This window comes from Xiphophorus hellerii, chromosome 4, assembly GCF_003331165.1.
Source record: "Xiphophorus hellerii strain 12219 chromosome 4, Xiphophorus_hellerii-4.1, whole genome shotgun sequence".
NCBI lineage: Eukaryota > Metazoa > Chordata > Actinopteri > Cyprinodontiformes > Poeciliidae > Xiphophorus > Xiphophorus hellerii.
In genome coordinates, this window is record NC_045675.1 from 24,847,672 (window position 1) to 24,859,814 (window position 12,143).

A 12,143-nucleotide genomic window follows, 5' to 3' on the forward strand; every position below is an offset into this window, starting at 1 on the left:
TCTGGATGCCCTTCTTGACGCATCGCAATTCATTATCCCCAGGAAGGAATTGGATTCTTCAAATTGTCAGGCAATGACAGTCTGGTGACACATTTCAAAACACATGCACAGCACACACTGAAGAGATTTTGTTGTACATTTATTAACAATCTTAGTTCCAGGCCAACAAGGAGTTAAAAAAAATAACAAAACTGAACAATATTTTTTTGTTGTCTTTGAATATTTTCAATATATTTCATGTTTGTTGTACAAATCAAATTAAAGCAGTGACAAACAGAAAATTATGTAAATGACATAAAAACCATCAATTGCGAAACCAGTCCAGCTATCTAATGTTGGATATTCTCTTTTTCTGGGGCAAAAATACCAAAATAATACTCGCCCTGTGTTTCACAAGTCCTCACATATTTTTGCAAGTTTTGCATAAGTCGGAGATCGCCAAAATGGAGCCTAGCATTTGTTCTCTGGATACTGTTAAAAACCATGTTAAATCCTTTCAGGCTGTAAACTACCCAAATGAAAGACATTTATATATATATACATATACATATATATATACTTATATATATACACAGTCCATAGCTATTAAAATTAGAACTAATCAAATAAGTGCTTTGTAATTCATCAAAGGCTGGAATGACAATTAATGTAGCCATGTAAACATAAAAAAGTCACTAATGAGAAAGTGCTATAAGTGTTAATGTCCAAACTACTCGGGAGATGTCGTCTCCGCAGAGCGTCAAGATGAGATCCACGTTCCGAGGAAGAAACGGACGAGGAAAGATCAGCGGTTTAGTCATCGCAGCCCAGCAGCTCCATGCGTAGAGTGATGCGCTCGTGCCATTCCCAGGGAACGACTCGGACGTACTGAGCGTAGAACGGCGGCTCGAACACGTTCTTCTTGTGAGTGTTGTTGTCGATGTTTCCCTGGAAAATCTGCAGATAAGAGTTCAAACCGAACTTTTAAGCATAAAGCCAAAATAACTGCTCCGGTGTTGAGGTAAACACTTGAGGCAGCACAAGTATTATGATCAACCTGAAACAGAAGTTTCATAAAAGTTAAATACTTATCAGACTGAGCAGCAACGTCTGTCTAAATTCACAACCAGAGAGGTGTTTTGGAAGACAAGATTGAAATTCAGAAGTCAGAAAAGAACACCTACAATATTTATCTAAATTTAACTATATTTACAGTCATAGCAATAATAAAAAAGCTCAAAGCAGCTGAAACAGTATGCTTTTTTCCTATTTCTTTACACATATTTGCCAGAGGTGCCAATATTAATTTACAGAACAAAAAGAAAAAACATTTCAAGTATTTTTGCATGTATGACCTGATCACTGCCGGTGTTTCCGTCTTTAACGATACTCCAAGACTCTCCGTCATTGCTGTAAGCAACTTTAAACTCTGAAACAAACTGCACCACCCCAAAGTCCTTCGCACCCTGAGTGATGATGCCTGTGAGCTGTTTTGTGTTACCGAGATCCACCTAAGGAGCGAGCAGGAGAAAAAAGAAAACACAGTAAGATTTTTCCGATTAAACTGGATTCAAAGACACCGATCATCAATCCAACATCGATCGCTGGATTTTTTTTATTTTACCTGGATCCACTCGGAGCGATTGTTTTGAGCGGGAGACCAGGCGTTCGTCTTCCCCGCCTTGTCCAGCCGGGCGAACTGAGGGTGCCACGTGAAGGTATCGATCCCCCACGTGCGGTAAGTGCTAGAGGCTGAAAGCTGATCGTCTGAGATGAGTCGAGATTTCATTCCCAGGGGCTCGGAGCAACCTGCCGTGTTTGAATAAACTGTGAATCCGAAGCAAAACGAAAAGAAAGAAAAAGAAAGGGGGGTTGGGAAAACAAAGTGAAAGAGCAGAAAAGAGAGGGAAGAGAAAGTGAATACACCCAGAAGAAAAGAAGAATCAACTTTATCCAGCTTTTAAAGGACCCGCCGCAGATGATTTCAACCAATTTGACACCATGCCGTTATTAAAAAAAAAAAGCAGCAATCGAAAGAGGTAAAGAGAGAGTAGCAAAACGCAGGTAATGAAAAGAACAAAATTACTAAAACCCGTTTACATTAACTCTGTTTTCCCGGAAAGCAGTTTTACACCATCTTCAAAGGGCCACATTTTACAAAGCAGATCAAATTAATTATTGAAATATGTAGCCGTTTCCTGCTTGTTTACCATTTAACTCACAGCCCACCAGCTCCATGCGCAGGGTGCAGGCCTTGCGACAGACGACGGGGACGATGCGTATGTACTGCGCCACGATAGGAGGGTCAAAAAGGTTGGTCTTAGTGCTGTCGTTGTCAACATTCCCCACAAAAACCTGCAGCCCACAAACACAAGGAGGAATAGAAAGAATTGAGTTCACTGAAGGAAATGAGAAATGAAAGGTAGTTTTGTTAAACAAAGTCACCACCTGACCTTGTCTCTTCGCATGCCGTCTCCTTTGTAAGTGACGTAGCTGATTCCATCCAGGCTGCTGGCCACTTTGTAGGCCTTGATGTACTCTGCCGCGCCCAGGCGGCTGGCTCCCTGGGTGATGATGCCCGTCAGACGCATCTTCTTCTGCATGTTAATCTGAAGACAAAACAGTGATTGCACTGAAGGCTCATTGTCTCATGCCTAAAAGCCTTCACCTTCACTTGTCTCAACCTCAATCCAGGGGTTCCTGTCATGGCTGGCTGACGTCCAGGCATTAACAATGCCTTGGTTGTTGAGTCGGGCCAACTCGGGGCCCCAGCGCTGCAAACCCAGAACACCATAGTGCACAGAGGACGCAGAGATCTGGGACTCCGCAATGGCTCCTCCTTCCATACCCAGCAGGGTAATGCAACCTAGGATGAAAACATCAACTTAGCTTCACAAATTATATTTCTCTTCCTCAGAGCTTATGCTTGATTAATATATATTTTTTTTTATGCAGAAAGTGTAACTGGTGAGCATACGTAGCTGGCACTGCTTCCCGACATACGGTGACGGGCATTGGCAGGTGTAGTCCCCGTCGAGATCCCGACAGGTTCCTCCATTTCTACAGGGATCTTTGGCACAGTCATTCACATCTGGGGAAAAAAAAACACAGCAAGAAAATATTCAACACAGAAAAACTGTGATAATTGTCAGAGATCTGATGCAGTGAGTTGTTAGGACACATCATCATCATCATCATCCCCCATAATTACAACTGGAATAAGTGATGTCGGGAGTCATTTCCAAAACTAACATGAAAGTAAATTGGTAAATGAGATGTTTAGGGGTTTTGAACCATCACACAGGAGTTCAGCCCCAGCTGAAACACAGCATGTCTGCAGCATGTCTCCACAAGATGGCACTCTTACACGGCAAATAAGGCAACCAGAGGAGCAATGACGCCATGAAACTCTCTGTAGACACTTCATTATGGTGGCGCTGGAGGCTGTTGTTTACATCTTCTTCTTACCCGGTGGTGGGTAAACAAACAGGTGTTCTGGTCACATGTTTCAGGAAAGCAGCTCACAGGCCAGAACAACCCAAACAACCCTTGATACAGACAGATGGGTCAGTGGCACATGGGTGACTTCAGCCAAGACAGAAAGATTACGCTGACCTGGAAGCCTGAATGTCTGGACTGAGAACCCAGTCCAACCGAACCAGGTCGTTGTACCTCTTGTTGTTCACAAATGGATCTGCTCCAAACTAAAACGACCCGCTGAATCACAGTCTACTGAATCTGTTAAATGATGCATGCAGGCATGTTTTATGAAGGTAAAGTTACTGTCTGCTTATGCTTCATGTCTTGAACTCTACTTCTACTGGTTGTTTATGCCAACCAAGGTTGGCAAGTAATTCTCACAAAAAGATACGTGAGTAACTGTGGTTGTTGGATCATTGGCTGAACTTGAGTCTTCCAACAGCACAAAACGCTAACTATTATTTTTGTTTTGATCATTTCCTAGTAACAGTAGTCATGGCAATGGAACAATAAACAATGCGTGAAGTACAAAGAGCTGGAACTGTTTATTTTCTTACTGTAAAAATGTATCCTAAGGCAAAAAAACAACAACAACAACAAAAAAAAAACTGTGTAGTAAGAAATTAAAAAGGTTTATTCAACTGTTATTAATTCAAGCTGGAGAAATCCAGTCTGTTCTCTACAACATTGTCCAGCCTTTACTTTAAAGTTGATTGTTTATTAATAAACCCTACATTCTGTATGAGTCTTAATTTCTAGATGAATCAACACTGGAACTCACAAGATTGGGCTAATGTGGCCAATTAAACAGTGCAAAGACAGATATTAACTTTAAAATAAAATTCCTTCGCTAAAAAAGTGAAAAGTATGTGGCAGTAACACTGCAAATTTGACATTTCTTTTTATCGCCATGGGGCAGTTCATTTGATCCAACGGGTTGGATGGTAACCAGGATGTAAAACTGCAAAGTCCTGGTCTACGTGTTTTGTAGCTCAGTGTGGTATTCTGGGAGAGCCCTGCAGAGGATAGTGAGGGGAGCTGAGGTCATCAGAGTGTCCCTGCCCTCTGTCTAGATCTATTTCAAAGAAACCTCGTCAGACACTCCTCACAACCCATCTACAAACTTTCTGAACCACTGCCAGGCAAATGTTACAGCAACACCAGAAAATAACAACTGTTTCTTCTATGCTCTTACTTATGCAATAGAATAAAAGTCCAATGACATATTTTATTCATGTTGCTGGCAAAGGTCTACCAATATTAAAACCTAATATTAACTGTAACTGCCCCCATTCACTGAGGATGGAGGATTTCAGAGGATTTCAAACTAAAGCAGACAACATGTTGATGTAATGTCAGGTGACTCTGTTTTGGTCTTATTCCTGTAAATGCTAAGACGATTGGTCACAATTTAGAAACAAATACGTGAGTAGCTGCGACATCACTGGCTCAGGGCAGCTTACATGTATTACAACTGATCTGGGTGAGAAACAGACACCAAAATAGGTTAGCGTATGGTGCCTATTTATATCCCTTAAACCTATTCACGTTTCATTACAACAACACACCCTGGCAAGACCTTTAGGGTGTATTTCCAACAGGTTTGCACATCTAGTGTCTGACATTTCTGCCTGCTGCTCTTTCCAAAATAGCTCCAGATGAATTAGACTGAATGGGAGGTTATTCCAATAAACTGTACTATTGCAGCTCTGACTGTATGTTCAGGGTTGCTATTCTGCTCAAAACTGAATCTCCCTCAACTCATTTGCAGCCTCTAACAAATTTACTTCTATTACTGTTCTGTATTTAGCTACATCCTTCTTCCCTGACCCTGCAGAAAAACCAATAAACACACCCTGCCGAAGCCTTTACCATGTTATATGATGTGTTTAGATTGTTCTTTTACTTTAAAACTTTGAGTGCTGTTTTGAATGATAGCTAGGGGAAAAGGGTTATTATTTTTATTTTCTTTTAGGAGTTCAACAGTCTTGCCCCACTCTGCCATAAAGTCCAGATTCATGGAAAACATGACTAACAGTTTTTCCTCTGCAGACTCTCCCAACTGAGCTGCGGATCCCTGCAGCTGCTTTCATTGTTATTATTTAACCTTTTTCTGGGTATTAGAATAAAGCGGATAACACTAAAAATGACCAAAAATGCTTAAGTTTCAAGTCCACGCTATGATTTGATCTTTTCAGGTTAGATGGGACAGGTTTGACCAGTTCAAACAAGGTTGCTTTGCAATCTCTTCGGTCAGACGAGGAGCAATTGTTGGTCAGATAGTGGGCTTTGTGGGAGGCTCATTCACTAAAGTATCTCATCAGTAAAGCAACAGAACCTCTGGAAAAAATAAAGTATAAATAGTTCTACAGTTTTGAGTATTTTCTTGAGTTTTTCCTTCGTGTGTGTTTTCAAAGTATCCCTTTTTTTTTGCAAAAATAAAACACCTGTTTCTACTGTAATTGCATGCCAAGATGGTAATTGAAATTCTTCATGTGTTTGGGTCAAGCTTCAGCACAAATAGATGAAGTGTTGACCCTGAGAGGAGGACATCTGAATGCTAAGAGACTTAGAGTGGGCTTTCACTGATTAGCCAAACAAAAACACCACAGATTCCACTGAATGAGACCCTTTCATGCATCTCCTGAGCAGGCACATCTCTTTCACTGCTGACGTTGTGCTAGCACCCCGTGAAGATCTCATTGAACGCCAACGTGCAGCCTTCGTTTCATACTGCACTATTTTTTTTTTTTTTTACACCAAAAGTTAATATTCATTTCACTTGCATAACAAGTTTTTCTTTTTTTATTAGAAGTGCTATTCAGTGTATTCCTAAAAAAAAAAAAGAGATGTTCCATGCCAGTACCAGGTAGTTAAAAAGAAACCCTTCAATTACCGGTATCTTAAATGAAAGCAAAAACCAACTCAGGAGTTGTAATGCCGATCTAAAGTAGCGAGCAAAGGAAAGGCAGCTGCAACTTACTAATCTGGCAGTGCGCTCCTTCAAAGCCGGGCTGGCACTTGCAAATGTATTCGTTGAAAACATCCCCTCGTCTGGTCGGAGCGATGACCTCGCAGGAGCCGTCGTTCCTACACGGGTTAGGACTGCACGGTCCTGGAGGAAGTAGAACGGGCAAAATCTCTCAAGTCTTTTGCCACACATATCTTCACGAGCAGAACTTGCCTTCTCTACTCTACCTGTCTCCGTCAGGTTACAGGTGTCCCCACCAAAGCCGTCGGCACAGATGCAGATGAAAGGATCCTCTCCTACTCCCGTCACGCACGTCGCTCCATTGTGGCAGGCGTTCACCTCGCAGTAGTCGCCTGAACACGAGAAGGAGAACGGACAATCTGAGGATTAGTGCTGACAGAGAAAACATTTAGCAAACGATGATAAAGTAAAGAATGACAACATGTGCTGCTGCGAGTTTCTAGTTTTGGTGCATTTATTAAAGAGAAACAAATGTGACGTTTTACGACTTAATACTATAATTCTACTGCTTGCATGATGTTCTTGCTTTGAAGTTGCCATCTTCTAAGTTTGCTGTAACTTGTCCGCATAACCACAACAACAACAACAAAAAGCTCCAGGACCAGAACTTTGAATGTTAAGAAATTGTGTCTGACTCACTTAATAATACAGAAACATCTCAAATAAGCCACAAGTGTTTCTATTCTTAGAAATACTTTTTAAGCAACCTCACCTGATCTCAAATTGGCCAAAAGGGGACAATTTGGCCATCGTCACATCCATGACGATGGACTGAGTAAAAGTTTTGACGTGCCAATTGTGGTTAATTTATGTGAAACGCATAATGAAAGAAGACAATAAAAAAAGCACTGATAACATAATTTTCTGTCATGGGGAGTGTTTAATTAAATACTATTAGCAGAGGCAACACAATGCCATGTGCAACAGAACAGTCACTGCAAAACAGGGTTATGCTGTTTTTTAAAACTAAAAGCAAAATGATTACAGAGTTGAAATCTTTAGCTGATTTCTGTCATCAGGCAATTTCTCGATTCATCTCTACATTTTTTTAACCTGTAAGTGTTTTGATTCTGACATCCTTTCACTGAAGTTCAGACTAAGTAATATACAAACAGTCAGAAACGTCTTTAGTCACAAAGTTTGTGCACACACACACAGACACACACGCGCCTACACACAAGGAATTTGACTTGCAGTGATTGGTCACTTCATTTATATTTCCTTGAAATTACAATACTGATACAGAAACAAGGTTGTCCTGATCTGTGGCCTGATGTGCTTTTTTTTTTTTTTTTTGCAAAAAAAAACAGTGGATGTGATTTTTCCGCTATTATGGAAAAATTGCATGCGCGCACTAAAAAGGCAAGAAAAACATTTCAAAGCTCGACACTTTGACAGAGTCTACAAGACACCACAAAGACCCAGTAGTTTCAACTGATTAAAAAAAAATACCCACAAAATGTGTAGACAGGTAAGGATAAATAATCATAACTTTCAAATATTTGAATATTTGTAAATACTTTAGTTCGCCGCTGTGAACCCGTCAGAGACAACCGACTACGTTTATCCTCAGGATTAGGATCTAGTGGGATTAGTTGGGTTGGAAGAAGCATGCCGTTCTTCCAGGACTCTGAGCAGTTACACAACATTTCAGTGCAGCGGCTCAGGAGAAGCTGAGGATACACCTGTACAACATGCGGCTGACGAGCAAGTGTGCATTTGAGAACATGACGGCGAAAGAGGTCAATTCTTCGAGTAAGCCAAAGCACGCGGTGGCTGCAAAGCTGACTAGCACATTGTAATTCCTTCAGGTCAGCGGCACATCCGCAGGCTGGCCAGAAGTTAGGTGAGTGGGACAGCTGGCGCCTGCTTGTTGCAGACAGGAGCACATATGGTGTTATTTCCTGCACCATCTGCACAACCTCCAACACCAGAAAGCAGTCACAGAAACGTAAACACTACAAAATAAAATAGAAAAACAGGAAACATATTTTGGTTTGCGCATATCTTTGCCAGTGGAAAGTGTCTTGGGTCACTCTTTATTTGTTTCTATTTAGCATACAAACGGTTAGATGTTCTTTCTAATGCTACTTCTGCAGTGCTCTTCAGGGTTTTTCTTGAACTTCTTTGGCTGCTGAATACAACAAATACCAGTGTTGAACCTACATGACACCTTATCAATGGGCCGATTTAAATTAGACCTTCAAAATGCTTTGTTATTATCACATAAGGGAAATGTGTCCTAACACCAAAAACACCAAAACAACACAGTTTGACAAAATAAAGCTGATTAGCGGAAACCTTTAACGTGTTGGTGCCATCTTTATGCTGTCGACATGACTTTGAAACCTCTCTTACTGTCAGATAGTTTTGCTTGTGTTTGGTCTACTCCATTTGTTCTCTTTCATGATTCATTGAAACCATACTGATCAATATGTCATTATGTTCAGATGTAGGGACTGGGCAAAAAAAAAAAAAAAAAAAAAAAAAAAAAGAGTTTAAAGAAAAACCTCTCAATGTCAAAATAACAACAAAAATCTGAAGAAATACTTATTGTGGGCTTTTCTTGAAAGATCACAAGTTTAGTAGCAGAACGTGACTCAATGTTTGCACAGCATTGTGTAGCCTGCAGTGTAATGCGACTGGCGCATAATACAAACCACGCATAATCCAGTGCAAGCCTTTATTTAACTAACCGGTTTCTGACAGAAAAAAAGAAAAGAAAAACCTCTGCACAAAATAGACCATAGTAATAACAGTGGCGCTTGTAATAACAGAGTTAAGTCACATTTAATGATCCTTCTTTCATGACAATAATAACCTGGTAGCTAAAGGAAGGCTTTAACTTGTGTATCAATTATAATCTAGTCACATTCAGCAAAACAACTGAAAAAACTATTGTTTCTCATTCATTAATTCCATATACTAGTACCTTGGCTTATAGGCTACAAAACAGGAAGCAAACAGACTCCTAAGCCGATTTTTAATTATCATCATTTTTACTCTACTGTATTTAAAAAATTACATCTCAACGGGAAAAGGAGCACGTTCCCATGGGGGGAAAAGAGCTCTGATGGAGTCTACATTTAGTTGCAGAAAGGTTCCTATGAGCCAACACCCAAAAGTTATAAAATCTTACGAGAAGTTTTGAAGACAGTAAATCTGATGTGAGACGTGCCGTTTCAGATTTATAGAGAAGACTTACCTCTGGCTGAACAAAGCAGCAGAAGGAAGGATCCTAAAGCCGCTGTAGTTATATTACCTGTAGCTTTCATAATTGTTTTTCCCCCCCTTACTATGTTTGTTCCGAGGAGTTTTGTTGGGTCACAGCTGCGCGTCACCCTGAATTCAACAAGCGCTGCTTTAAAGTGCTGTCGGAAATATCAGCATTCGGACGGACTAGCCACTCCAGAGAGAGAGAGAGAGAGCTGGGATCTTTTTGCTGATTGGCTAATTCCCGATAGAGTTGACGTCATTGCGACGTTGCGCTGGGAGCTTGGAAGACGATGTTTTGCTCATTATTTTCAACGTTATTTCTGTTTAAGAAATTCTTTAAAAAAAAAAAAAAAAAAGGGAATCCTAAAGAATGACAGAATAATTTCTCTGCAACATGTGATTATAAATTGCAATCACTGACACCATACTGACCCCCTTCACAGGTACATGTTAATAATGGGGTTTTTTTAAGAATGTGAGTTTAAAGATGAATGTGGCTTCGGTGCATTGTAACATTTATTTATGTATTTATTTATGAAAATGGTGGACCTTCCACTGTTTCTTTCAGGTTTCCATTCAGATCTATCAAAGCGTAATGGGCAGCATCTGGATTAAAACGGACACCTCTGTTCTCATCCTTTACCCTCAGCAGAGAGCAGTCCCCTCTGACGGTCACTTAGGGGAAACCTGATCTTACCTTCTCAGTTTGAGACTGGGTTGAAACTTGAATTTTGATAAAACTTTCATTGAAATGACTTACTTAATCACTACTTAGCAACAGAACAGTACAGAGTTAAAAACTGAGCCAATTCTTTTATTGCATTACTGCTTAGAAATAAAATTTGCGGCAAAAAATGTTTAAACTACACATATTTAGACAATGTATTGTTTTTTTTGTGTTCTCTTGACATAATAGGGGTGCAATTATTACAAAAATGGTATAAGAAATGTATGAAGGAAAAAAAATCAAATGAAAAAAATGTGGTAGTTCTAAAATGATACATATTTAATTTCTTAATTAAAAAAAAACATATTTAAGCTTTCAAAGTAAACATAAAACAAATATACATCTGTTTGAGTCCTAAGGGTCATATGAGTGAGTTTTTTCTAGGGACACGCTGGAGAGTAAGAGTAAGTTTTCTCGATTCACTCATAATCTGCTACATGCTTTGATAAATATAATTTGCAACCAAAAATACACCCAAGGTAATTTTAAGTTAATAAGGACTCTTTCTTTTTTTTACATTTATAAAAAGTGACTTGCCCAAAAAGAGATCTGAATTAAAATGAAGGTCTATAAAACTGGTTGTACTTTAAAACATGCACAACTCTATACCTCCCTGGTTTGTGAAATTACTTAACTACAAAGACTTTAAAAAATCCATATGCCATGTTTAAATGGGTATGGAATTGTTTGTTTATGCCTATGGAAACACACACATGACACAAAATGGCAAATGGATATGACATGGAGGAATTGGGAAACTAAACCACTTTTTTCCTAATGGTTTCATGACTTTTCAACATCATTCACACACTGGCTTTGTCTTCTGTACTCCCCGTGTCATGATGGCAGTAGGGTTTTGGTTTTAGCGTGTATCCCAGAGGGCCAATGCCCCCAAAGACTATTCCTCTGAGAACTGTGCGTGAGTAGCACACATAGGCATTAAAAAGTCAGACGAATCGTCAGAAAGTGTACTAATAAATTATCATTCACCATCCCCGCCACCAACCTCCACACTTGTGGAAAATTTTGAAAAAGGGAAACAGTGAAGTACTTCCACCTAATCCCTGTGGGAAAACTCAGCTTTTGAGTGCTGCCAACAGAGCTGGAATAGAACAGAACCCAGCCTGTATTATTTCTAAGGCCTCTTCTTTCTTTAGTCAGGAGCACTAATTAGATGACTGCTAAAAAAATCCATCCCAAAAATGCACTTGTATTTAAATGAGCTGGAAACAAAATAGGTAAATATAATCTTTAAATTAAGTAAAACTGTGCAAGTAGTACTTATTGACATTTTATATGTGCAGAGCCCTTAGCAAAATTTGATTTAGGAGCCGGGTTCTGGTTGAGACCGCACCCACCAGCTCAAACTCATTTATTTACATTTATTTGCAGGATAAGAGAGGATTGAATGAGACTGGAACACTGACATCAGAAGAAATCACTAAATTATCTACATTAAAATAAATAACTATCAAATGTTTCCCCCAAATTGCATCTATTTGTTTTAAAAGTATGCATTTTGAGATGTGTATTTTGGATGTGACGTTATGTGCTCAGGCTAGCCTTAATGCTATACAGGCTACCTGAGGTCATTTATTGCTTGGTCTGTCATATGAATCATAGACAATGCAGCATTCCCACCGATTCGGAGCAGATCACCAATAATAAATTGTCCATTAGAATGCCAATTAATTTGGCATGCTGTAATGCCAATTAAGATTTTCCAACTGATTGTTGATGGGTTTTTTT

At 39.6% G+C, this 12,143-nt stretch overlaps 1 protein-coding gene across 2 annotated transcripts; it reads right to left on the reverse strand.

The window, feature by feature from the left end:
* Positions 1–122: 122 nt before the first annotated feature.
* LOC116718673 (EGF-like repeat and discoidin I-like domain-containing protein 3) lies at positions 123–9,838 on the reverse strand. Of its 2 annotated transcripts, none has more exons than XM_032560866.1 (10): positions 9,657–9,838; positions 6,658–6,783; positions 6,443–6,574; positions 2,957–3,070; positions 2,664–2,845; positions 2,433–2,588; positions 2,190–2,334; positions 1,604–1,788; positions 1,335–1,490; positions 123–936 (listed from the first exon to the last, which is right to left on the reverse strand). In XM_032560866.1, exons 1-10 carry the CDS (start codon positions 9,724–9,726, stop codon positions 793–795), a joined length of 1,410 nt encoding a protein of 469 aa, XP_032416757.1. In that variant the 5' UTR covers positions 9,727–9,838; the 3' UTR covers positions 123–792. The 2 variants fall into 2 exon arrangements, with proteins under 2 accessions (XP_032416757.1, XP_032416756.1); XM_032560865.1 differs by having other exon boundaries at positions 1,604–1,806.
* Positions 9,839–12,143: the final 2,305 nt, after the last annotated feature.

Coding starts and splice junctions, on each gene's coding strand:
- LOC116718673 (XM_032560865.1), bottom strand. CDS start 9,726: ATGAAAGCTACAGGTAATATAACTACAGCGGCTTTAGGATCCTTCCTT. Junction 3,071..6,442: donor AGGAGCGCACTGCCAGATTA/GTAAGTTGCAGC, acceptor TTTTTTCCCCAG/ATGTGAATGACTGTGCCAAA. Junction 1,491..1,603: donor ATCGCTCCGAGTGGATCCAG/GTAAAATAAAAA, acceptor CTCGCTCCTTAG/GTGGATCTCGGTAACACAAA.